General features: G+C 39.6%; 1 protein-coding gene across 2 annotated transcripts in view; it reads left to right on the forward strand.

Moving 5' to 3' along the window:
• Nucleotides 1-23,210: 23,210 nt before the first annotated feature.
• The window catches only part of LMAN2L (lectin, mannose binding 2 like), a 29,077-nt gene continuing 24,661 nt past the window's right edge, over nt 23,211-27,626 (forward strand). Inside the window, exon 1 of one of the 2 annotated variants that reach the window (XM_007475894.3) lies at nt 23,211-23,575. In XM_007475894.3, coding sequence (XP_007475956.1) covers nt 23,383-23,575 — 193 coding nt within the window. In that variant the 5' untranslated portion in view covers nt 23,211-23,382. The remainder of the gene's footprint in view (nt 23,576-27,626) is intronic. The other variant, XM_007475893.3, reaches the window with a different exon arrangement.

Genomic DNA, 27,626 nt, shown 5'->3' on the forward strand with positions numbered 1-27,626 from the left:
TTGCTACATCATTGCAATGCAATGGCAGAGAAGAGCGTGGTAGGCATTACTGCCAGTTAAATACCAATTGTGATCTTGCCTACCTGGAGACTCAGGTGAGATTATAGGGAATTCTGGGAAATACCAAGGACTTCTAGGGATTGAAGTCTTGGGTTCAAAATCTCCATTTATACACAGGGTAAATCCTGGACTCCTGACAACAAATGGTCAGTTCTTTCTGTGACTCAATGTTCACATGCCAGAATAACACTGAAATACAGTAAAAAAAAATTAATTAATGAAAAAGTAAAATCTGAATAAAGGTTAGCTATTGCTCATGACTAAGTTTTCCAAAACTTTTGTAACACGTTCCTCTCCCCGAATAAGTACTCTGTACAATACAGGGATTGGGCAGATAGGTGCTACAGTGGATAGAGGGCCAGTCCTGGAGTCAGGAAGACCGGAGGTCAAATTCAGCCTCAGATACTTACTAGCTATGTGATCCCAGACAAGTTACCTAACCTTGCTTGCCTCCGTTTCCTCATCTATAAAATGAGTTAGAAAAGGAAATGGCAAACCACTTCAGTATCTGCCAACAAAACCCCAGATGGGAACATGAAGACTCAGACAGGACTGAATGAATGCAGTATAGGGATTACATATTGTGTAGCCTTTATTTCTTCCACCACAGAAAAATGCTTAAGATCTAAAGGATTCAACAAAGTTCACCCAAATAGCATATTAGATTTCTTCCCACCCACCATAGTACAGCTATTTTGTGTGAATGATAAACAAATTACTCCTCATTCACCTTAGACCCACACCATAAAACAACTCACTGAAATATGGAGGTCTGTCTGGGCCATAGTTTTCTGGCCCCTCCCACATCCTGGGCACTAATCTTTTATTTGTAGGGAATCCTCTAAGAAGCACCTTTTGGGAGATTTCCTACCTCTGGGAGGTTTCCAAACTCCAGAATGCTGGAATTCAGGATTATCCATAATTTCCCAGGTGGGAAACATCCTTTCTTAAGTTTTCTCTTCTCTGACTTGGACTCAAAAAAGAAAATAAAAAAGCAGAAAGCAGTCAGGAGATCCAGGCACTCCCCTTTCAGATTTGCCTGGGCAACCACAGGCTGCTGACCCTGTGCTTCTCTGGCAAATGGCCAGTTTCTGTTCCTTGGGCCTAGAAAGGGACTATTACATTCCTTTCTCCTCTTACTTCAATGAACCGTTCTGGAAGTCCAGGAGAAAGAAAACACACTCAAGAAGAAAAAAGGGCCAAGCTGTATCACACCTTCCTCTTAATGGGAAAAAGAAATCTCTTTTGATGGGAATCTGTCTCCCCCTGACCCTCATTCACCAATTTCTTTAAATTAAAAACATTTTAACATTTATTTTTTAATTTTGAGGTCCAAATTCTTTCTCTCCCTCCAGCCTCTCCCTCACCCACTAAGAGGGCAAGCAATATGATACCCATTATTCATGATTCAGATTCTTGGAGGCAACGCTAATCACTGGGACCAATCAGAGTAGTTTGTTCTTTGCAAGGAGCTATGGCACAGGTTTCCCTCCATAGGGGGTCTCCTTCTGACCAAGATTCAGGACCTGTACTTTTGTCAAGGTCATTGGGGGGGCTTAAATTCATCAGGGGCTCCCCTTTTAAACTCAGTCACACAGGTAAAGCATCAACCTATAAAAACCTATGATCAGTTAACTTCTTCAAGCCCAGATTTAGTAACACTTTTATGGGGTTAGGGGAGAATCTCCTATAAAATGTCAAGAGATAGAATCCCTGGAGATAACTAAATATCCTAGACCACCAAGCAAACATTTCAGAAATGGGGCCCTTTCCTTTGCTTGTAAAATAATCCAGTCTCCAAGAATATTGATTGTTCATTTCTTCTGGAAATGTTTTGGCAATATTTTAATAATTGATCTTAAACTCACAGGTAGTAGACATATGTCTTATTTCTAAATAGTCCATTCTTGGAATGTTTAAGAATCTATAATCATCTTTAATGAAATTAGCTGAGCATTGAATGTCAGCCTCAAGAAAATGGCATTCTATACTTTTGTGCTCAAAGGAATAATGAACTGGAGGATTTCCATGTGAACTGGAATTGATGCAGAGTGAAAGGAGCAGAACCAGGAGAACATTGAACACAGAGACTGATACACTGTGGTACAATCTAATGTGATGGACTCCTCTACTAGCAGCAGTGCAATGACCCAGGACAATTCTAGGGGACTTATGAGAAAGAACACACTCCACATCCAGAGAAAGAACTGTGGGAACAGAAACACAGAAGAAAAACAACTGCTTGATTACATGGGTTGATGGGGATATGCCTGGGGATGTAGACTCTAAATGACCACCCTAATACAAATATCAATAATATGGAAATAGATCTTGATCAATGACATATGTAAAACCCAGTGGAATTGCCCATTGGCTATGGGAGGGGGTTGGTGGGAGGGATGGGAACATGAATCATGTAACCATGGAAAAATATTCTAAAGTAATTAATTAAATTAAATTTTCCAAATTAAAAAAAAAAGAAATAAAAATGGCATTCCAGATAGAATGCTGGACCAGGAAACAGAAAGACCTGGAATAGGATCATGCTACAGATACCTAACAAGATCTATGATTCCAGACAAGTCACTATCTTTTGGTCTCAGTTTCCTCATCTATAAAAAAGAGGATAATATTAACTATAGCACTTATTTCATGGGGTTATTACAAGGAACAAGTAAGAGCATGTGTAAAGTACTCTGTAGACCTTAATGTGTCATATCAAGAATGCCAGTGAAGGGCATTGACTAATAACCATCATAAGAATCCTAAATATTAGCTCAGGAAGAGATATTAGAAGTTGTCTAATGCCCCTCATTTTATAGAAGAAACTGAGACTGTTAGGGAGAAGGTTTCAAACCCATATAGAAATATGGAAAGAGATCTACAATAAGAACCAGGGAACCCATTCCAGCATTCTCCACTTTATATGATACTGATTCTTATTTTGTATCTATGATGTGGTAATTCCATACACCATTCCATAGTGGTTTCTCAGTTCCTGTTAAACCTCTGGGCACCTCAAACCTGGGAGTGGTTGTTTGGGCAGGATGTCCCCATATGTTTGTAGCCATCTGAGATTAATTAAGGTCATACATTCTCTGTTCAGTTGGACACAGTTCCTGTAGAAATACCATTAGCCTTATAGGCCTGAGGGCTGGATAGGATTCTTGGTATATATTTGGTGGCTAGAAGGATGAGACCATGATGAAGTAAAGTGACCTGTTTATTGGCTGGGAGGATATAATCCTAAATATTTATAGATTTCACCCTTGTTATTAAGTCGTCAGAGGGAGGCAGAGCTGGTTATGATTTCATAGGTCGAAGGAGGAGAATGACCTGCATGAGGTCATTTGAGAGTGTGTGTATGTGTGTGTATATTTCTCAACAGGAGGAATGGAATTAGAGAGAATGGTCCTTTGGCTCAAATTTCAACTCAAGTCATCCCAGGCATTTTGGAGTCTCTCTTCCAAGTTTCCAGGAAGGTGACTGATATCATAGATGCTCTAATTGTTCAAAATGGGGAAGCAACAGCAGTAAGCCTCAGGTTGGAGAGGAATCATTTTCTTGTCAGAGACTTCAATTAAAAGAAAGGAAAACCCTAACTTTATTATGGGGGAAAAGATGTATCCTCTTGGGGGAATTTACCTCTTTTAGGCTAGAATGAGATTTTACTCTGTTTGGACTCCAATTATCTTCAGAAGTAACTTCAATTAAATAACCATAAACATTAAGTACTTACTGTTTCAGGTAACTAGGGAGATAAGCACAAAAATTAAAGCAGTCCCTGTCCTTGAAAAGCTTATACTTTACTGGGGGGCAAAACAATATGTACACTTATACATAAATGCATATGATATATTCAAATATATATTCTATACACATATATGTATATATCTATTTATATGTGCATACATATGTACATGGGCAGCGAGATGATACAGTGGACAGAGCACCCAGCCTGGGGTCAGGAAGATATGAGTTCTAATTCAGCCTTAGATACTTACTAGTTTTGTGAACCTGGACAAATCACTTAACTCTATTTGCCTCAGTTTCCTCATCTGTAAAATGAGCTGGAGAAGGAAATGGCAAACCAATTCAGTATCTTTGCCAAGAAACTCCAAATGACACAAATGCCTGGTTGGTGAATCTGTGAACTGATATAACCATTTTTGAGAGCATATGCAACCACTACCAAAGGATCATAAAACTGTGTCTTCCCTTTGACCCAGCCATACTGCTACTGGGTTTTTAACCCAAAGAGATCAGAAGTACACCAGAAAGGACCCACCTGCACAAAATATTTTTAGCAGCTGTAGTGACAAAGACTTGGAAACTAAGGGGTGTCCATCAATCAGGGAATGTCTAAACAAGTTGTGGTATGTGGTTGTAATGAAAAACTATTGTGTCAAAAGAAATGAGCTCAGAAAAACCTGGAAAGATTTATCTGAATTGATTCAAAGTTGTATCAAAATTGATGAAGTGAGCAGAACCAGGAGAATAGTATATAAAGTAACAAATATTAAAAAGATCAATTGTGGAGGACTAAACTATTAGCAAAACAGGATTCAAAGATAACCCCAAAGGACTCATGATAAAAAAAAGAACTGCTAACCACAGCCAAAGAAGGAACTGTTAGAATCCGACTGCAGATCAAAGCACGTCATCCTTCACTTTATTTCCTTCATCAGTTTTTTATTATATATGATAGGTGTCTTCAGCCATGACATAGGGAATGTGGAAATATGTATTGCATGAAAACACTGGTATATACTATATCAGACTATTTGCTGCCTCAGGGAGGCAGGGGAGAGAAGACAGGAAAGAATCTGAATTGTAAAATGTCAGAAAAACAATTGTCGAAAGTTGTTTCTACATGTAACTGAAAAAAATAAATTTTTAAAAAGTTTAGGTTTAACTCATGTTTTAAGTCTCCCCAAAGGGAAGTATAAAAGGCAATCAAACACAAGTGACTCAAAAATGTACATTGACAAAGACTTAAAACCTGATTCAGCAACCAAACTTTTCTATGAAGTTGACATTTTGAACACTCAATTTGTGAGACATTTAGTGAGTTCCTGAATATTCCTTTCCTTTGGTTCCTCATTGTCAGAGCAACTAGACAAGGGGAAACCATCTATACACCTAAGTGATCTCATTCTATCCTGTTTTCTCCAGCAGATTGTTGCCTGGATCATTCCACTATCTTGTAATCTATGGCTGCTTTTCTGCTGCCTATAGACATTCCCAGGTTGTCTCCCTCATCCTCAAATAACCCTCTTTTGATCCATCCATTTCCAATAGCCACCATTCCATATCTCTATTCAGTTCTGTGGCCAAATTCCTCAAGAATAGCTTCTACAGTAGAAGTTGCTATTTTCTCTTCTTTTACTCTTTTCTTAATTCTCTGTAGTTTGGTTTCTTAGTTCATCATGGGAGTGAATTTTATATTTGATTCTAGAAGTGATAGGAAGCCACAAGAGTTTATTGAGTGGTGGTGGTGATATGATCAATGCTTTTATTTTAGTATGATCCCTTTGACACCTGAGTAGAGGATACAGTGAGGAAAGACTTTTGACAGGAGGTAATAGTCCAGCTGTGAAGAGATGAGGGCCTGGGCCTGTTTCCTGGCAAACCAGTCTAGGGTTTGGGCTCATTCTGCTATTGGAGGTCATCTTCATTTAGAAATATTATAGATGCTGCAGGAAGTACCTCTTAATTTCTCAATATACTAATTTCCCATGAGCTACACCTCCTCCACCTACTTAAGCTAAGATTCCTATGGACCAATGCACCATGGGATAGGCTCTAATTCATCCCCTGCTATATTTACAAAATAGATACACACAGTAAATTTGGGGTGTGGAGTCAGGAAAGGCCTCCTGTAGGAAGTGATGTAAGTTAAGACTTGTATGAAGCCAAGAGTTGGTAGAGATGGAAGTGAGGAAGGAAAAGTATTCCAGGGATAAGGAACAGTCTATACAAAGGTATGATGATAGGAAATGGAATGTCTGATATGAGAAACTACAAGGAGGCCATTTTGATCACAATTTATAGTACATGAGAGGAAGTAATAAGTCATTAACCTGGACAGAGAGATTGAAAGGTTTTAAAGCATCAAAAAGAGGAGTTTCTATTTTACCCCAAAGGTATCCCTTCTTGGGGGAAGGAAAGGGGGAAAAAAGGGACCAAACATTTATGAGAAACTGCACTAAGTACTTTACAAATATTATCTCATTTGATCCTCATAACAACTCTAGAAAATAGATGCCATTATTATTATTTTAAAAAACCTGTACTTTCTATCTTAAAGTAGTTAGAAATGTGCGGAGTAGAATTTGGGAGGAGCTTGCAACCCCAGAAATCACTCTAATGATCAGACAGGAGACTTAGATAAGATGCTGGCAGAGAAGATGCTGCTTTATTTGGAGAAAACAGCAGACAGAGGGGAAGAGGGAAAAGGGTGAGGGGAAGGGAAGAAAAGGTATTCTGCCCACTCAAGCTGCCTTCTTGGGGTAAAAATAAATGTCCTCTCTCCTATGTACAATCACAGATTTTTATAATAATCCTGATGCAAGATTCTCCTTCCCTCTATCCAATCCTAGAGGGGTGGGGGATGCTATGACGTTTCAAATCTTGAACATGTGATTTTCAACATTACATACCCCTAAAAACCCCCATGATAAAAAAAAAAATCCATGACTATCATGGGATTTTCAGCCTGGGACAGTAAAGATACACTTGAAATACCTTGTGCTTTCTTCTTTCAGCTTATCTTAACCCCCCATCCTAGAGCAGGCATGTTTCCCAGGCTACAGATAAACTCTTCTCAAGGTTTTTGAAATTAGGTCAGGAAAATTAAAAATTCTATGGGAGAGGGACAGTTTTCTTGAAAACTGGGGTTATAATTCAAATACTACTCTGAGAATTACACACGGAATTTCATCCCACACCTAAAGAACAAGTCTTTAATCAGGACAAGGAAGATTATGCTCAGATTATCCATTACACAGTCAAGTTCCAGATACTACACAGAACCAAAGCTCAGGGACTAGCAGCAATGTCTCTGGGAAAAGGCACCTTGAAAGGAAAGGAGATTTTTCGAAAGAGCTGAAGAACTTGGGGGTCTTATATGCACTTTTGGGGAATATAGAACAGGCAGGTTCAATTGATAGGTTTTACAATGGATACAAGGAAAGGATGATTCCAGCCAAGGGCTGGACTACCTGGGAGAGGATTCTGATACAAAGGGATAATTCTAAGACAAAAAAAGATACTTAAGGTTTGATTATATCTACTAATTCTATACCTAAGCTGAGATCATTGGGTACTTTAAGGTTTATTGTTCATTCTGAGATAAGGTCAGCCTGGGACTTCCCTTAAGACAAGTTCCCTAGGTACAGGAGCAAACTTGGAAGTTCCATAAACAAAGTTGGCAATACTAAATATTGATTCCAAGCCAGAAGAGTATAAAGGCAATTGAGGTTAAGTGACTTGCCCAGGGTCATGCAGGTACCATAATTATTACCATTTTAAGTTGAGAAAACTGAGGCAGGCTGAGGTAGTGATTTGCTGGGGGTTAAACTGCTAGGAAATGTCTGAGGTTGATTTTAAACTCAAGTCTTCCTGATTTCAGGTTTAGTTCTATTTATTATGCAGGGATTTAGACTTAGAATTCTTCTAGTTCCACTTCTCATTCTTGTTATAATGTGGTCAATTGTGTTTATAATTTTCCTAATACTGAACCAGCTTCACATTTCTATTCTAAATCCAGCCTGGCCATGGTGTGTAATCTTTGTGATGTCTTCCTGTAGTTTCTTTGTAAATATTTTACAAATTAAAAAAAAAACACAATCTTTTTACATCAATATTCATGTCTGTAATTTCCTTTTCTCCTTTTTGACTATTATAATGACCACATTCCATCCCCTTATTTTATAAATGAGAAAGTAGAGTCCTGGAGAGGTGAAGTAACTTCCTTAAGGTCACACCCAGGGAGTAAGTGCCTAGGCATGAATTGGACCAATGGGTAGAAGAAGTCATGGGCTGGATGAAGAAAAGTGTTTGGAATTGCAAAGCAGAGGAAGAGATGGAATGACAATAGGTTGTTTTGGGAAAATAAAACCTCAAAGTTTATGAATATATGAAATTTGAATATGAAAAATATGGATAAGCATAGGATGTACTTTCCTGTGTGTGTGTTGTGTGTGTGTATGTACATGTGATGTAGAAGAGAGAGAAAGAAAAGAAAGAACTGTCCTGGTTGAATTGGAGGAAAATACTTTAAATACATTGGGTAAACCCCATGGGATGAAATTGAGAGGCCGAGGTTAAAGGTCAGAGAGAATATAACAGTGATGGTGAACCTTTTAGAGACAGAGTATTGGGTCCCATTCCACCCTCATCCCATCCCACCCCTAGTCTGAGTGCCATGTTTCCCTTACCCCCCTCACCCCCAGGAACCCTTTTTACCCCAGACAGGGGAGGGAGGAAGGGTTCCCATTGGGTTGCTGAGCAGAGGGGCAAGGGAAGTGAGGAATGTCCTCAGCCACATGGAGTAGGGAAGGGGAGCAACTCTGCTCTAAGTTCCTCTGGCTTTCTAGTAATAAACTCTAGTGAGTGACTGCAGGTATGCCTACACAGTGAGTTCTGCATACCCTTTTTTTCATGTGTGCCATAGGTTTGCCACCACTGGAATGTATTGTGCTCTGTGTTTTATGCACAAGTTTTCAAGAAACTTTTATTGAATCGATCTAATATACAATTATTTCCAGTTTACAAATATGACCAAACTGGCACAGGCACCCCATGCTTTTGGAAATGTCTCTCACCTAAGAGGATATGAAGTAATATTTATAAAGAATCTTGAACCAGAAAAAAAGGTTATAATATATTAAAAACAGAGTTTTGGGACTCACATTCCAGAACAATATCCTTACTGTATCACTAAAATGTTTTTTCCTGGATCATTCCCCATAAGTGTTCTTTTTGAGTAATCAAAGGGTTTCTTCCTTCCCATCAATATCTTAATCCTTTCTGAATGTTGAAGAGGGCAAAGTCCTTAGGTGAGATGAAGCATAATCTCTTCTGGAAATAGAGAAGTACAGGATTTTAGGGAGAACACAGGTATTTTTTGTTAAAAGTTTGGTTTCAATCAATCAATATTTGTTTATTAAATGCCTGCTATGGTCCAGGCACTGTGTCTAGCACTGGGGATTCAGAAAGAGACAAAAGATCGTTCCTGTCCTCAAGGAGCTCATAATCTAATGGAGGAGACAACAAACAAATACAGACAAAGCAAGCTATACACCCCACAATTAGGAAATAATTAAAAGAGGGAAAGCACTGGAATTAAAAGGATTAGGGAAGATTTATGGTAGAAGGGGGGATTTTAGTTTGGATTTAACAGAAGTCAGGGAGGTCAGTAGTCCCAATAAAGAAGTTAGAGCATTCTAGGTATGGGAGATAGCCAGAATGCTGGAAGCCAAGAGATGGAGTGTGTTGTTGTACCTGGAACAGCCAAGAGGCCATTGTCACTGGATAGCCTAGTACAAATTGGAGAATAATATTTAAGAAGACTGGAAAGAGTGGAAGAGGTCAGGTTATGAAGGGCATTCAATGCCAAACAGATTTTTAAAAAATATTTTTCCCCAATTACATGTGAAAACAATTTTAAGCATTCATTTTTAAAAATTTTGAGTTCTGAATTCTCTTCCTCCTTCCCTCCCCTGCCTCCTCCTCTGAGATGATAAGCAATCTGATATAGGTTATACATGTACAATAATGGAAAACATTTCCATATTGGTCATTTTGTGGAGGAAATTATGAATCAAAAACAATATAGTAAAAAAGAGTATGCTTTTGTCTGCATTTAGACTCATCAGTTTTTTCTCTGGGGGCAGATAGCATTTTTCAACATGAGTTCTTTGGGATTTGTCTTGGATATTATTATATTGCTGAGCTAAGTCATTCGGAGTTTTTCATCATATGATATTGCTGTTTCTCTAACAGAATTTTGTATTTGCTCTTGGTGGCAATAGAAAGCCACTGGAGTTTATTGAGTGGTGGTGCTTAGGGTGGTGGAGGTGACATGCTGGGACCTGAATTTTAGGGAAATCACTTAAGTGGCTCATTGAAGAATGGATTAGAGTAGAGAGAGATTTGAGGCAGGCAGACCCAGGGTGTTGCAATAATCAAGGCATTAGGTGATGAGGGCCTGAACTAGAGTGTTAAAAGTGCATATTCAATAGATGTTACAGAGGTTTCTGCCCTTAATTCTTTGGCTTTCTACACCCTTCAAATAGGGAAAAGTCTGGAAGGTTTTTTGAATCTAGAAATATTATTCAGCCCAGATGGAATGAAAAGATCTTTAATGCAGCCACAGAGGGAATACCCATATCAATTAGATCATAGATACATTTGTATTGTAATAAAATTTGGCACCTATTCAAAGGATGAATTGGAGAGTACAGATTTGCTCACGTCAGCTTTCTTTTAAATGAACTTCAGTCTCCCTAACACCTCCAGGATTAGTCAGTTAGAATCTATTAAGCACTGTAAAGGGTGAATATTATGGTTGAAACTGAAAAAAATCTAAATTTAAATGGTCGCCAAGGGAAATCCCAAATAATAAAATACCCAAGTCAGCTGCCAAATTTTTATGGTGATTTAATTACAACAGGAGAAAGAAAATATTAGAGGGAGAGAGAGATAGGGAGAGAAGGAAAGGCGTTTAACTCAGAACCACTCTGACTCAGGCTGAGCCAAAGTGGGTGTTAAGGCCTTGGAAAGCCAAGGCAGAGAAAGGGGTCAGTTCTTATCATTCACATGACCAGCTTAAAGAAAGCTGTCTGCAGGGCTCCTCCAAGCTCAAGCTTCAGGATCGAACTAAACTCTAGCCCTCTCCACAGGAAGTCATGAGAACTCCAGAGGCTGTTCTCTACCTTACTTCCTGTGTCTCACACATGCCAATGGTGGCTCAAGCTTGACTTAGGACAGCCCAGAGGTCTGTCCTTTTTTTGCACATGTCTGTTGAAGGCCATTTTCTCAGATAATCAAATCTTGAGTTTAATGCAAACCTTCCTAATCTTGTTAAACTAAGAAGGGAGGAGAAATGTAGTTTCCAAGACCTGATTCTGTTATTCCAAGTATCTCTATTGTTACTGATCAGGAAATAGCTAAATCACATCTTCTAAAGAATGGTCTGATTAGGGTGGAATAGTTTTGATATTCACAGCACCTACTAGAGTGGATAGAGAACCAAGCTTGGAGATGGGAGGACCTGGGTTCAAATTTGACCTCAGACCCTTCCCAAGCTGTGTGATCCTGGGTAATTCATTTAACCATGTTTGCCTATCCCTTACTGCTCTTCTGCCTTGGAACTGATACTTGGTATTGATTCTAAGACAGAAGGTAAGGGTTTAAAAAAAAAATCACTGGTTTTTGAAGCCCATCATGACTTCAGCCATCAGTCCATCCCAGTTGTTAATGTCTCCCATTTTTAAATTGCCTTGGTTTATTTTGCATAGGTTTTGTACATATTTATATTTATAGTGTTTGTGTTGTCTTCCTCAATACAACAGAAGCAGTTTGAGGGCAGAAATGTTTCCTTTTGTCATCTACCTAGATTGGAGAGCTTCCAGTTAAGTTTTCCAGATTAACAAAGATGTCTTACAATTTATTGTTTGAGGACTTTTGCCAATAACACAGTTCCTTCCTCTTCCTCCCCCCTCCCCCCCCCTTTGACTCTGTCTCTCTTTCCCTAAACCCTTACCTTCTATTTTAGAATGGATTACAAGTATTGGCTCCAAGGCAGAGGAGCATTAAGGGCTGGGCAATTGGGTTAAATTATTTGCCCAGGGTCACACCTCTAGGAAGTGTCTGAGGCTAGATTTGAATTCAGCTCCTCTAGAGTGAAGGCCTTACTCTATTTACTAGGCCATTTAGCTGTTCCTTTTCCTTTCTTGCTTTCTAATATCTTAGGTCCTTGTAGGGATTTCTTGATGTTCCATCTCCAGATTCTAGTCATTTTCATTGGCTGGTCTTCAAGCCTGGAACTCTCTCCCTCCTCATCTCTACTTCCTAGCTTCCATGGCTTACTTTAAATCTAGCTAAAGTCTTGCTTTCTACAAGAAACTTTCCCTGTTCTCCTTACTGCTATTGCCTACTCTTTGTGGTTATTTCCCCAAAATTCTGTCTCTATCTTGTTAGTTCATTGTTGTTTGCCTATTGTGTCTCTCTGGGGAGTAGTTTAGTCTTTCCCTTTCTTTGTCTTTTCTGTGCTTAACAGAATGCTAAGTGCTAGGGCTAGGCACACAGAAGATGCTTAATAAATGCTTGTTAAATAGTTGAGAGATAATGGAAGGTTCAAAACAAGCCTAGCAATAGAGGAAGAAGTGATGAATCTGAGAGATATTATAAACTTGTCTCTGTAGGGTTTCATTTCACTTTATAGGTTTAGGTGACTGAGGAGAGTACTTGAGAGGCTGCTTATTAACCCTTAGTCTCTTGAGCAGCAATTAGGGTAAGCTGCCACCAGGTAAATGAGTGTCTTTTGTTTATTTATGGCCTAATGGCTCCAAGAGCTTGGCTTCCCATAGTTGTGGTTACCTCAGTTGAGGAGTCTCCTCCTACTGTGCTTTTCCTTCAGACTGTACTTAAAGAAACCCAAACGAACCACTCCTTTAAAAAGCCCAATTATAAACATTTTAAATGTTATATTTATTAAATGAATACTATATTTGCACGAGCATTGTACCCCTCAGAAACTCAGGCAAACTATTATCAGGGAAATTCCTCTGCTCCCTTGAGCCCTCGTGACTCCCAACCCTGAAACACCGGACCTGGAAGATTGCCTCATTGATTTGAGATGGACCAGGAGATACACCTCATTCATTTATCAAGAGAACCACCCCATGCCCTCTGGTAAACCTTCCCCCAGCCCCTTGCTCCAGAGTCACTCCCTCACTGTTGTAGAGAGTATAAAATCCCCAGAATGGATGTCCTCCCGTGGAGCAGCTGTTCCCCCTAGGAGGCAGGCTTCCACCTACGCTGCCCTCCTGGCCAGATTCAACATTATCAATATATGTTTCTCTTTTTAATTTTAAGCTAAGTTTCCGAGTCTTGCATTCTTACAAAAAGTATCCTTTCCGAACCCCAGAGGTTCACCTCTGCACCCCACAACATAATGAAAAAAGATAATAAAATACAAGCTCTTTATGTAGTAGATAGTCAGTTGTGTTGTTCAATTGCTCCATTCTTACTTCCCTATTTGGGATTTTCTTGACAAAGATCCTGGAGTAGTTTGCCATTTCCTTCTCCAGCTTACTTTACAGATGAGGAGACAGAGGCAAAGGAGGTTAATTTGTTCAAGCTCACACAGCCAGTAAATGTCTGAGGGCACATTTAAACCTACGTCTTCCTGATTCTAGACCCAGTTGCTCTCTCTATCCACTGAGAACCCAACAAGTTTCCTACTGCTTTATAGTGTGTGAAGTGGAAATTAAGGGGAACTTGAAAATTTCAAAATACATTTACTTTAACCATTACAAAAAAAAATATGAACAGGGAAAATCATCACTTAAAACATTGCTTTATTGAGAGAGAGAGAGAAATGGGGGGCACTGCTTCAAGTCATTAACCTAAGATGACCACCCCAAAATTCACAGAAAAATATCTTCTTTATAGGAGAATTCTGATACAATCCTTAAGGGATTATAACATTTTTACTATGGTTAGAGACAGAATGCTTAATAATTTTATGATGACTTTACAATAGACACATTCAAACTAATTAACATCTTTAAGAAATTGGAGAATGGCTTTATTGTGGGTGGGTACATTCAAGCATTTTAACATTTTTAAAGAAATGAGCTGGAAGCTGGAGAAAGATACAAAGAAAAGGGTTTGGGACTGGCTTATTTGGCTGGGGTTGATGAGAGGATCAGCCCAGCCAATGGGCCTGACCTCCAGGAAGAAGCTTACACAATTGGAGAGACTTATGAAACAAAAGGATACTCAAGATTGGCACAAGATTTGATCTGGGGTACTTCAGGATTTAAAATCATCCGCCAGAGACTCCTGCCTAGGGCAATTTCCAGACACACTTAAAGCTGGAAAGCCCTGGTAAGAATGGGGGGGGTGGTATCTTTTTTTTTTTTTTAAACCCTTACCTTCCATCTTAGAGTCAACACTGTGTATTGGCTCCAAGGCAGAAGAGTGGTAAGGGCTAGGCAATGGGGGTCAAGTGACTTGCCCAGGGTCACACAGCTGGGAAGTGTCTGAGGTCAAATTTGAACCTGGGACCTCCTGTCTCTAGGCTTGGCTCTCAATCCACTGAGCCACCCAGCTGCCCCCCTGGGGGTAGTATCTTGAAGGAAGAAATGGAAGAGGTGGGGCAGGAAGAATCAGCTTTACTAACTTAGTATTACCTTGAGATTTTAATAATTAATAACTTGAGAATAACACTCTAATTTCTTTTTTTAGAAGTTTTAAAAAAATTTAATTAATTTAGAATATTTGTCCATGGTTACATGATTCATGTTCTTTCCCTCCCTCCCCTTTTCCCCCTTCCTGTAGCCAACATGTATCATTGTTCAAAATCTATTTCCATATTACTACTATTTGTAATACAGAGACCATTTAAAGTCAACATTCCCAATCATATCCCCACCAAACCATGTGATCAATCAATTCTTCTGCCCTCCACAATGGTTGGATCAATTCACAACTCTACCAGCAATGCATTAATGTCCCCAATTTTGCCACATCCCCTCCAACATTTATTACTTTTCTTTGCTGTCATATTCACCAGTTTGCTAGGTGTCTGGTGGTACCTCAGGATTGTTTTGATTTGCATTTTTCTAATTATGAGAGATTTAGAACACATTTTCATGTGCTTATTGATAGTTTTGGTTTCTTTATCTGAAAACTGCCTATTCATGTCCTTTGCCCATTTATCAATTGGGGAATGGCTTGATCTTTTGTACAATTGATTTAGCTCCTTATAGATTTGAGAAATTAGAACTTTGTCAGGTTTTTGTTATAAATATGTTTTCCCAATTTGTTGCTTCCCTTCTAATTTTGGTTGCATTGGTTTTGTTTGTATAAAACCTTTTTAATTTAATGTAATCAAAATTATTTATTTTACATTTTGTAATATTCTCTATCTTTTGCTTGTTCTTAAATTCTTTCCTTTCCCATAGATCTGACAGGTATATTATTCTATGTTCACCTAATTTACTCATAGTTTCCTTCTTTATATTTAAGTCATTTAGCCATTCTGAATTTATCTTGGCATATAGTGTGAGATGTTGATCTAAATCTAATCTTTCCCATGTTTTTTATTTTAATTAAAAAAATTTATTTATTTATTTAATTTATAATATTTTTCCATGGTTACATGATTTGTATTCTTTCCCTTCCCTCCTCTCTCCCACTTCCTGTAGCCAATGAGCAATTCAGCTGGGTTTTACATGTATCATTGATCAAGTCCTATTTCCATACTATTAATATTTGCAATGGAGTTCCCATATCATTTTCCAATTTTCCGAGCAGTTTTTGTCAAATAGTGGGTTTTTGTCCAAAATCTGGGATCTTTGGGTTTATTGTTCACTCTCTTGGTGAGGACATTTTCTCCAAGTCTAGCCCATTGATCCTCCCTTCTGTCTCTTAGCCAGTACCATATTGTTTTGATGACCACTGCTTTATAGTACTGTTTAAGATATCACACTAATTTCTCATTCCTCACAATAGTTTACCAATTTCCTAGGTATAAATAAATGTATGTATGTATAGTAGTCTCTTGGTGATCGAGAATGACTATTGTCTTTGTGCAGTTTCATCTACGGTGTACCCTCATGTGGCTTTGGAGTCCAAAGGCTGAGGAGCAGAGTTTGTGGCACATGGGGCATGGGACTCCAGTGGTTAGGGGAGGTGGGGTTGTGGCCTGATGTCGGCGTTCATGCGCAGCGGCAAGACATCGACGTCGCTCATCTTCAAAGGTGGTGGCAGCATGGTGAATGTGGGTTCGCCAGCTGCTTCTGTCAGAGGCAGAGAGTTCTAGTTGCTAATGCCAGCCCACTTCAAGTTGGACTTTAGCTAATCCTTGAATCTTTTCTTTGGTCGGCCTTGTTTCCTGAGTCCAGCTGACAGTTCACCATAGAATACCTGTCTTGGTATTCGCTGTGGGTCCATGTGGATGACATGTTCAGACCATCGTAGCTGGGTTTTGGGGACCATTACTTCAATGCTGGTGGAGTTGGCTCTGTTGAGGACTTCCTAGTTGGTGATTCGGTCCTGCCATCGGATCCTCATGATTGACCAGAGGGAGCGTTGGTGGAATTGCTCCAGCTGTTTCATGTGCTTCCGGTACAGTGTCCATGTCTCGCAACTGTACAGGAGCGAGCTGAGGACCACTGCGTTATACACTTTGAGCTTTGTCACAGCGCTTACACCTCTGTGTTGGAGGACTTTGGAGTGCAGCTGCCCGAGTGCCTGGCTGGCCTTTTGGATCCTGGCATTAATCTCGTGGTCTAGGGACCCGTCGTTGGCGATGGTGCTGCCCAGGTACTTGAAGGTGTTGACGTTAGAAAGTTGCGTGCTGTCGATTGTAATGCACAGCTGGTTAGTTGGCCTCCCTGGTGCAGGTTGGAACAGCACCTCTGTTTTGCTGAGGCTAATGGTCAGGCCAAACAGTTTTGTTGCGGTAGAGAACCTGTCCACAATGGTTTGGATATGATTTTCTTGGTGGGCCATGAGAGCACAGTCATCTGCAAAGAGAGCTTCCAGGATGAGTCTCTCTGTTGTCTTTGTTTCTACAGTCAGGCGGAGAAGGTCAAATAGTGAGCCATCCAGTCGGTATTTGATGTAGATGCCCAGGTCTAGATCCATCACAGCTTGTCGTAATATTTGGGTGAAAAATAGGTTGAATAGTACCGGAGCGAGGACACAGCCTTGCTTCACGTCATTGGAGATGTTGAAGCGATTGGAAGTCTCTCCACCAGATAGGACTTCCCCTGTCATGTCGACATGAAAGAGCTGGATCAGTTTGACAAATTTTGCTGGGCAACCGAGCTTGCTGAGGATCACCCACAATGTGTCCCTGTTCACTGTGTCGAATGCCTTTGATAGGTCTATGAAGACAATGTAGAGACTCAGGTTCTGCTCAAGGCATTTTTCCTGCATTTGCCTCACCGTGAAGACCATGTCGATGGTGCTGCGATCTGGTGGGAAGCCACATTGTGATTCAGGCAGGTTCTGCTCTGAAACAGATGACAGGAGTCTGTTGAGTATAACACAGGCGAGGATCTTTCCGGCAGTGGAGAGTAGTAAGATACCTCTGTAGTTGTCACAGGCTGCTCGTGAGCCTTTGTTCTTGTATAGGTCTACAATGGAGGCATCTCTGAGTTCTGGGGGCATGTCTTCCTCTTCCCATATGCTGGTCAGCACTATGTGGAATGCCTGGAGTGTCTTTCCATTTATGGCCTTGTACACCTCGGTTGGGATCCAATCTTTACTGGGTGCCTTGCCTGCACTCATTTGTTTAATGGCTTTTTGGACTTCCTCTATTGAAGGAGGGACATCAAGTTGTTCAATGGAGTGGTTTTGGGGGATCTGGTCAAGGGCGCTTTGGTCGACTGAAGAGGGTTGGTTGAGAAGCTGACTGAAGTGTTCTTTCCACCTATTGCTGATGCCTTTTTTATCTTTTATGAGAGTGTCACCGTCAGAGGATAGCAAGGGAGTGGTGGTGGGTTTTGATGGTCCATAGACAGTCTTGAGGGCACTGAAAAATTGTTTGTAGTTTTCCATATCAGCAAACCGCTGGATTTCTTCTGCCTTTTTTCCCTACCATCGGTCTTGCAACTTCCTGATCTCACAATGCGCCGTGGCTTGGAGAGACTTGAATCTGTCCTTTTTAGGAGCAGAGTTTGGGTTATTTTGCCACTCCATAAAGGCTTTGTTCTTCTTGCTCAATAGGTCTTCAATAGCAGTGTTGTTCTTGTCGAACCAGTCCTGGTGGTTGTGTTATTTTGGGCCTAGGACTGCCTTTGATGTTTCCTTCACTGCGTCTCTGAACTGGTTCCATTTCTCCGTTGAACTTCCAGTGAGTGGTCCCTTGGCAGACAGCTTGTTGTCCAGGCAGGACTGGAATGTTTGCAAATAAGATGGATCTCTAAGAGGACTCACATTGTAAAATGCGCAAACTGTCTGGGCGCTGTAATGCTGAAAAGGTAACTGTTGTTAAATCTTTCCCCTCCTCTCTGCCTCTCTGTCTGTCTCTGTATCCACAATGAGCTGATTCCAACATACCTACTACTGAGTCTGAACCTAGTTTTCTTCCCTTGGGTTTGAGTAGAAGGAACAGTTCTGTCTTTTTCTTAAAGAACTTTTTTAGAAGGACCCTGCTGTTTCAGATTGGGCTGGCTTAAAAATATTTATTCAATGATATATTTACTAAATTCCTATGTAGATAGTGCTTTTATCATCTTTTCATTTTGTTGCTAGACCAAAAGATTCCAGAAGTTTGCTTACAGAAGAAGAGAGAATCTGTGAGACAATTATATGAGATGTCAAACTGCCCCAATCTTCTTTAGGAGTAGGAAGTAAAACTGACTGAAGCACACTCTTGAAATGGAAAAGAAGTCATGTGAGAGCAAGGGAAATTATGAGATCTCTACCAGGTCATACAGGCCCCGGGGGCCTCTTCTTCATTTGCCCTTGAGGTTCAAATGTTCTAATCATGGAGGAGGGCATGGAGATGGGCAGTCATTGCAATTGTACTCTGACCTTAAGATTAGGACTATTGGCTACCACAGCCAAAACCATAAAGGCCTGATGTCCAATCTGCTAATGAGCAGAGCAAGAAAAGGAAGAGCCAAGACAATAGCCAGCATTCCCCTGAACTGGAAGCACACAGATACCAAGATAATTGGTGCAGTGGGAGGCCAGAATGGTTGGGAGTGGCAGCTATTGAATGTCTCATTAGCTTAAATAGGAGGAAAGTGTTTTGAGTGTTTTCTTCCTCCATTAGAATGTAAGGTCCTTGAGGACCCTCTCTCCTTTCCCTGTCTGTCTGTCTTTCTTGTCCTGACTCTTCTTTTTCTTTCCCTGTCCTCTTTCTCTTCCCCACTCTTTCTGTCTCTCTATCTCTGTCTTTCAGCTGGTGGCACATTGGAAATGGTCCTAGTCTCAGATTCTTATTAGCTGTGTGAACCTGGCCAAATAATTAAACCTTTGCTTGCCTTAGTTTCCCCAACTTTAATATGGGGATAATAATAAGCACCTATCTTGCAGGGTTGTTATAAAGATCAAATGAGATTATTGTAAAAAGCTCTTAGCACAGTTCCCGATACATAGTGATATATAAACCCTCCTCATCCTTTCTCTATCATTTATCTTATACTGTGTTTTCATTGCTTTCTCTCATTTACAATCCCTGATTCTCTAATCATAATAGCATTTGCATGACAATCTTTTCTATGATGTGTAGGGTATAGGAAGAAGTATGCTAGAGATGGTTTGAACTGACTTGGGAGAGCCAGTTGTTAAATTTTCAGTGTGAACATTTGCATTTTGGAAATTGGCAAACTATAAAATCAGGACTCCTACACTTAAGAAAATGTTGAAAATGCAGATTAAACTTAAAAGTATATTCCTGGGCACATTTCCCCACTCCAGCACCTAGCCAGTAGTTAAACTTTTACCAGCACACTTCTGAATATATGTAGTTTTACTGTTCTCCTGGCACCTCAGAGATCTCAGTGGGCCAACAAGAAGTTTTCGTGAGACATGGTGGAGAGGTTGGATTACTCTATGTAGGGGTGTATATACTTTCCCCTTTTAATGTTTCTAAATTAGAATATAAACAAAACTAAATTTTGTGGTCACAGGAGGTTAAGTATCTCTGTCTTGTGAAAGTGAAAGGATGCCAGAGGTGGGGTAGGTGTTCTAGAACAGTAATACTTAAAATTTGGTTCAAGGACCCCAGGAGGCCCTGAAACCATTTCAGAGGGATCTGTAAGGTCAACATTATTTCCATAATTATTTATAATTATTCTATAATAATTTTTATAAATTTCATATTTTAATAATGATAACATGTTTCAATTTCTAATTAAGTAAATATTGATAGATATAACCCATGTAATTCTTTGGGGGCCCCTATGAGTATAAAAAAGACCAAAAAGCTTAAGAATTGGTACTTTTAAAGATTACGGTCATGTACCCATCACAGATTTCTTCTTAAAAAGATACTTTGGGTAATATTCCTTGTCTTTCCCTAATTGAATTCTGAAGTCAACCAGCACCACCAAAAGAAAGCAGAAGGCTGTTGTAAGGGGGTAGATAAGTCTAAGTGTTACAGAGGAATCCAGGTGCTTGCTGGCTTGATGGCTCAAGAAGAATGCCATCTATTGAACAACTCAGGTTACACCCCTTCACTGGATAATTACTAAAGTGGCACACTGCCTTTCCTTAATTTTAAAGATTTTTGGTTGTCTTGGCTTTAAAATGAAGAAATGGGACTAGATAAACTTAAAGAACCATCTTGCTTGCTCTAATATTCTGAGATTCTCTGCTTGCCCTATAGTTCATGCTTGTCTTTTAGACAAATGTTTGTCAAAGACATAGGACTGGAAGCCCTTCAAAACAAAAGATACTGGTGATAGCAATAGCAGTGAGAAAAGAGGTGAGTGGATAAAGCTCATCAATTGAGACTTGTAGAGAGAGAATCAAATGATCATGAGTAAAGTCAAAGAAATTCAGAATTAGAAAGAATCTCAGGGGCATTTTTTAATCCAGCTGTGCCTCACTAAGAATACCCATTACAACATATTTGACAAATGATCCTTTAGCTTTTGCATGAAAAACTTCCAAAGAGAAGGAATTCATTACTTCTAGAATTCTAGAGACCTCTAGATATCTCCCTTTGTGAATTTTGTTTGATATTTGTTTGTTGTTTGTTTTATTTATAGTTGCACTCTTTGTGGTGGCAAAAAATTGGAAAATGAGTGGATGCCCTCTGGGGAGTGGTTGAACAAATTATGGTATCTGTTAGTGATAGAATACTATTATGCTCAAAGGAATAATGAACTGAAGGAATTCCATGTGAACTGGAGTGACCTCCAGGAATTGATGCAGAGCAAAAGGAGCAGAACCAGGAGAACATTGTACACAGAGATTGATACACTGTGGCACAATTGAATGTAATGGACTTCTCTACTAGCAACAATGCAATGATCCAGGATAATTCTGAGGGTCTTATGAGAAAGAACACTATCCAACATCCTGAGGAAAGAACTGTGGGAGCAAAAACACAGAAGAAAAACAACTGCTTGATCACATGGGTCGATGGGAATATGATTGGGGATGTAGATTCTAAATGATCACTCTATTGCAAATAGTAATAATATGGAAATAGGTTTTGAACAATGATACATGTAAAACCCTGTGGAATTGCTTGTTGACTAAAGGAGGTGGAAAGAAGGAGGGGAGGGAAAGAATCTGAATCATGGAACCATGGAAAAATATTCTAAATGAATTAATTAAATTAATAAATAAAAATAGAATAATGAGCTATTTCATCAAACACTTTAATAAAATCTAGGTCATATATTCTGATCTCATAAAATAACATTAGTCTGGTATCACCTTAGACAAAATGCTGAGAATTAATTATTTAGTCAATTAACAACTATTTATTAAGTATCTACTCCGAGGCAGGCACTGTGCTTGGCATTGTGGATACAAAGACATAATCAAAACAATCTCGTAATTTGAGAAGTTTATGGTCTAGTGAAAGGAACCAACATATAAAATCTAAATATGTAAAAAATAGATACAAAGTAAATTCAAAGTAATTTGGAAGAAGAGGCATTAACACCAGAGGGAGAACAGAAAGGCTTCATGTAAAATGAAGCAGTTAGGTTGAACTTAAACGAAAGTAAGAAAGCTAGTAATTCTAAGAGGTGGATATATATGCAAGGAGCACATTCTAGGTATGGGAAATTGCCTATGAAAAGGCTCAGAGACAAGAAATTGAATATCATATGTAAGAGTCAAAATAAGTGAGTTTGGATCTTAGAGTCCATGAATCACTGTTATGTATAATTATGCTGGAAGGGTGAAATTGGGGCCATGTTGTGAAAGGCTTTAAGTCCCAAACAGAAGAATTTATATTTTCTCCTAGAGGCCATAGGAAGCATGCTGGAGCTTGAGCAGATAAAGGACAGTGACATGTACAGTTAGTAAAACAGTCCTGTAGGCTTTTGGGATAGTTGAAGCAAGACAGTGAAGGTCTGAACTAGGGGAAGAAAAGTAGTTTAGCTTGTTTTGGGTGAAATCATTCTGGCTCTTTGTAAATATTGCTTTCTTTTATAGATGTTCAATAATTTTATTTTTAATAATAGAGACTACAATTTTGTCAGGATTTGACATCAAATTGGCTTGGTTTAAAGTGGAGGGAATTTTCTTATTGGGAGTTTTACTACAAGGATGTAATCATAGGCTCACACTCACAGGCACATACTTTTTAGGGAATGAGTAGTGTAAAAGTCCTTAAATATGTTTTATTTCAGCAACAAAAAATTGCTAGTTTCTTGGCAGCCATGTGGCATGGATAGTGTCTCATTTGGAGTCAGGAAGATTCATCTTCCTGAATTCAAATGTGACATTAGTCACTTACTCTCTGTGTGCCCTAGGACAAGTCACTTCAACCTTGTTTGCCTCAGTTTCCTCATCTATAAAATGAGCTGAAGAAAGAAATGACAAACCAGTCCAATATCTTTGCCAAGAAAACCCCAAATGGGGTCACTAAGAGCCAGAGAGTCAGACACTGTTTAAAAAACAACTGAACAACAAAAAGTCAATTTCTTGTTCTAATTTTTAAATTCTAGGTTATATGTGGGGGCAATGAAAAAGATCCTTTTCACTTCAGTTTCCTCTCATCCTTCCCAAAAGAGGCAAAAGCAGTTTTGAAGCATACTTAGATAGCCCTTCACAGGGACCCTTGAGATTTGATGGGGTAGAAAATATACCCTTCTGTCTCTAACTGTAATGAATTACTACAGACTTCAAATAAAAGACTTCATTCCCCAGCATACTTTGCGAGTTCCACGAAAATGCAAATTTAGCCCATCTGTTTGTACTACCATACTCCCTTCCTCGGGTTGGCAGGGCAACTGATGCCCAAGGTACCCAATCAGAGAGATGCTCACCTGTGCTGGCGGGGACACATTGACAACCAATAAAGTGCGGGGCGGATGACCCTTTGGGCCAATGGGCCGGGAGAGAGGGCGGGTGTTGGGCTAGGCGGTGGCGACGAGGAAGATGGCGCTGGTTCCCAGATTCTCCGGCCGGCGGTGGCTATGGCAGGGGCCGGGGACTCGGCCTGTCCGGGCGGGTTTCGGCACTTTGCTCCTGCTTCTCTTGCTGGGATCTGGGCCTGGGCTGAGACCGGCCGGGGCGGACCAAACCGATGAGTACCTGAAGCGGGAGCACTCGCTGTCCAAGCCGTACCAGGGTGAGGGGGCCGGGGCCGCGCTGGGGGAGGCGCGGGCGGCGGTGTGGACGCAGGGCGGGCCCGCGGGAGAGGTCACTGAACGGAGGTCAAGGGAGCTCGATGCAAGGGGCGGGCGGCTCTCCTCATCCCACCCCTAACCCCCAACCCCCCAGTTCTGGTCAGGAGGACCATATTGTGCCCGAGCCCGGCAAGGAAGCAGAGGTGGCCCGGTCAGTTCAACTTGGTGCAGGTTTTTGGAGTGCTCACCCCTGGGCCAGACCCCTGGTCTCTACCGGGTTTCGAGCCAGCTGCGGAGACAAATAAAGAGAGATGCCTTGGAGCTTATTTGTGACATGGCATCCCTGGATATGGAGTCAAGAGACTTTGATTCAAATCCCAGCTCTGCTACTTACCCTGCGTGACCTTGGCCAAGGCATCGAACCCCTTGGGGCCTCATTTTTCTTCTTTTAGAAAAGGAGGGGCATGTATTAAGATGACCTCTGGGGTCCATTTTAGCACCAGATCTATGAGCCCAAATGCTCGATTCAGTTTTTAATGACAAATAAGCTAGTTAGAAACTTTCCCATTCATAGAAGCTGAATAGGCAATTCACGGAAGCTGTCAAAAAAAAGCTCCAAATGCAAACGCAAATAACTCTGGTTCTACTTCCTAGCCATCAAATCGACAAAAAAGGGGAAATAACTAATATTGGAGGGGCTATGGGAAAACAGGTACATTAGTTCACTGTTTTTGAAGCTGTGAATTGGAGAAGCTATTCCTGAAAAGCATTTTGGAACTCTGAACAAAATGTCAATAAATTAAGCCTATCCTCTGACTCAGTGATTCCTTTATTAGGCTTATACTCCAGAGAGATCTCAAAAAAGAAAAAAAAATGGACCCATATGTACATAAAATTTATACCAACTCCTCTTATAGTAGCAAAGAACTGGAAACTAAGGTAGTGCCCATCAACTAGGGAATGGTTGAACAAATTTCAATTTGTGAAGGTTGTGGAAAAGGAGGGGGCATCTAGGTGGATAGAGAGCTAATTCTGGGGTCCTGTGGACCTGGATTCATATCTGGTCTCAGATACTTCCTAGTTTTGTGACCCTAGGCAAGTCACTTTACCCCAATTGCCTAACCTTTACCACTCTTCTGCTTAGTATGGATTCTAAGAGAGCAAGGGTTATTAAGAAAAAATAAATAAGAAGAAATGATGAAAAGTAATTAATTCAGTGAAACCTGGAGACTTCTATGAAAGGATACAAAATAAAGTAAGAAGAACCAGGAGAACAATTTACACAATAACAATAGTATTATTAAACCAAATAAATGGGAAGATTTAACATCTTTGATTAATACAGTAACCAACCAGGATTCTAAACCCATGTTACTTTCTCACAGCAGTGATGGATTCAAGGTATAGCATGAAACATGCATTTAGACATGAACAATGTGGGAATTTTCCTGGCTTCATATTTAACAAAGGTTTTGTTTTTATTTTATTTCCTTCATTTAAAGGGGTGATGAGGTGGGGAGCAAGGGAAAAAAAACTTGATCAAAAAATAAACTGAACATGCCCCTCATTACTCTCCCTCCCCCTACTTTCCCAGAACATTGCCTCACTTCTTTTCTACTATCTTTGGTTTTATTTATGTGAAGGGAGATAATGTGATTATAGTGAAAAGAGTGATCAAGAGTTAGAAATATTGGATCCTGAATCTGTCTATATGATCTTTTGAAATTACATAGACTTAATTGAGGGATTGGCCTAGGTGACCCTAAAATTTTCTTTTAGCTCCTCATCTGTGGTCCTTTATCTTTCTCACTCTTAAGATTATAAATACTTCATGAGTCAAAGCTACCCATTTCATCTTTGTACACCTAGTAGCTAGCAAAATGTCTTCTCCATGGGAGACACGTTTTGTTGATTTTAACTTTTTTCTTTGACTTATTCAGTGAGTATAGACTATTTAGTTCTCCAACACAGCCAGCTAAACAATGAGAAGAGTATTGTATTTAAAGTAAGAGGACCTGGGTTCATATTTTTGACTTTTACTTACTACCAATACTACCATACTACTACTTCATTTTACCTCTTAAAGTGAAAGGATTGGTTTAGATCAGGGCTTCTTAATCTTTTTTTTGGTGTCTTGGACCCAGGACCATGTCTGGTGCAGCCTATGGACCACTTCTCAGAATAATTTTTTAAAAATTCATAAGTGAAGGAAATGATGCTATATTTTATTTAGAGGTTAGTGAAAAAAATATATGTATGTGTATGTCTATATACATATATGTATGTGTATGTGTACATGTATGTATGTATGTGTGTGTATCTATGTATATGTGTTTGTATAATTTTGCCATCTAAATCACAGACCTTGAAATCCAGGTTAAGAATCCCTGATTGTCTTCTAAGCTTCCTACAACTCCAAACCTGTGATTCTGTATGATTCCAGTATTTATAAAAGAATGCTCTTGGTGACAAGGGAGGCCAGATGAGAATATGTGGATGGCTGACAAAAGAAACTTATCACTAAGCATAACCAGTCAGGAAACAAAGTGGAGTAGAAAGAGCTTGAGCAAGTTATAACCTCCTTGGCTCACAATTTTCTTATCTATGAAATGAGTGGATTGGACTTGATAGCTTCTGAAATCCTTTTCAGCTCTATGTCTATAATTCTATTATCACCACCTAACAAGTGAAAAGTCCATGATTATTAGGAAAGGGAGAGTTTCATTTATGTAACAAACATTTGTTTACATACTGAGTATAAGGGACACAGAGATACAAAAATCCCCAAGAGTCTCTAGTTTTAGAGAGTTTATAATTTGGGAATTGGGGATAAATTATAGGCAAATAAACTCTGGTAGAAGGTGTTCAAGCAAAGCCTGGATTTCTACTTGTTGGGTGTTTGGTAGTGGAATTTCTTTCTTTTTTTTTTATGTGAGGCTTGGACTAGATGGCTTCAGAGATTCAAGTCTGAAATTGTGCAATTCATCCTATTTTTCAAGCAATTTATTAAGCACATAGCTTGTGGTAGGCATGAAAGTTAATATGACAGTGCTGAGAGAGATGTCTTGTAGTCACAAAGAGCAAGATTAAATTCTTAACTTGATACTATGTGAACCTAGGGAAAATTTTTAACCTCTTAGTGTAATTCAAACAACTCTAAACCATATTTGCAGCATAATTGTCTACTTTTGGAGGTGGTGGGTATTTCTCTACTAGAAGTTTCCAAAAACCAATTAAATCACAGGTCTAATCCTATCCCACTAGTGTCATTGGATCCCAAAGTGTGTGACCCTTGGACCCCTGGAGGGCCCTTGGACCTTTTCAGGGAATGTATATGGTCAAAACTATTTTCATAATGATACCAAGTTGTAATTTATAACTCACCTAAACAAAAGCTCTTTGGGGTGCCAAATCATTAAGAGGGTAAAAAGGTTGATAACTACTGTGATACCAGTTTTTAAACAGGTAAAAATGAAAAGCAGTTCCCTCATGGAGGCTACATTCTACACAATGGATACAATATTTAGACACATAAAACATAATGTGAAGAGAGAGCACCAATCTCTAGAGAGATTAACAAATTTAAAGGAAATATAAGGATTCTAAAAGGCCTTGGTCAGGAAGCTGGAAGGCTAAGTTTGGGGAACAGCAAATAGTCTAGATTGACTGGAATGTAGAGTGTATAAAAGGGAGTAATCATTTTCATATATATATGTAAAATCTAGTTTTAGGATGAATGAAGCCTTTGTTGTCTGCCTTTACTATTGCTTCTCAGTATAACTATATTGACAAAGCTAGCATTTATATAGTGCATTAAGGTTAGCCAAGCTCTTGACATATGTTATTTCATTTGATCTTCATAGCACTGAAAGGTAGGTGATATCTCCATTTTTTCACATGAGGTTGAGAGAGCTTCAGTGACTTGCCCAGGGTCATACAGCTATTGTCTGAGGAGGGATTTGAATTTGATGCAGAGGTAAGTTAGTGAAAAAATAAGACAGGAGGAGGCAAGGAATTGATATAATAGAAAGAAAGTGTTGTTGGTTTATGAGA

Source organism: Monodelphis domestica, chromosome 1 (genome assembly GCF_027887165.1).
Source record: "Monodelphis domestica isolate mMonDom1 chromosome 1, mMonDom1.pri, whole genome shotgun sequence".
Lineage (NCBI taxonomy): Eukaryota > Metazoa > Chordata > Mammalia > Didelphimorphia > Didelphidae > Monodelphis > Monodelphis domestica.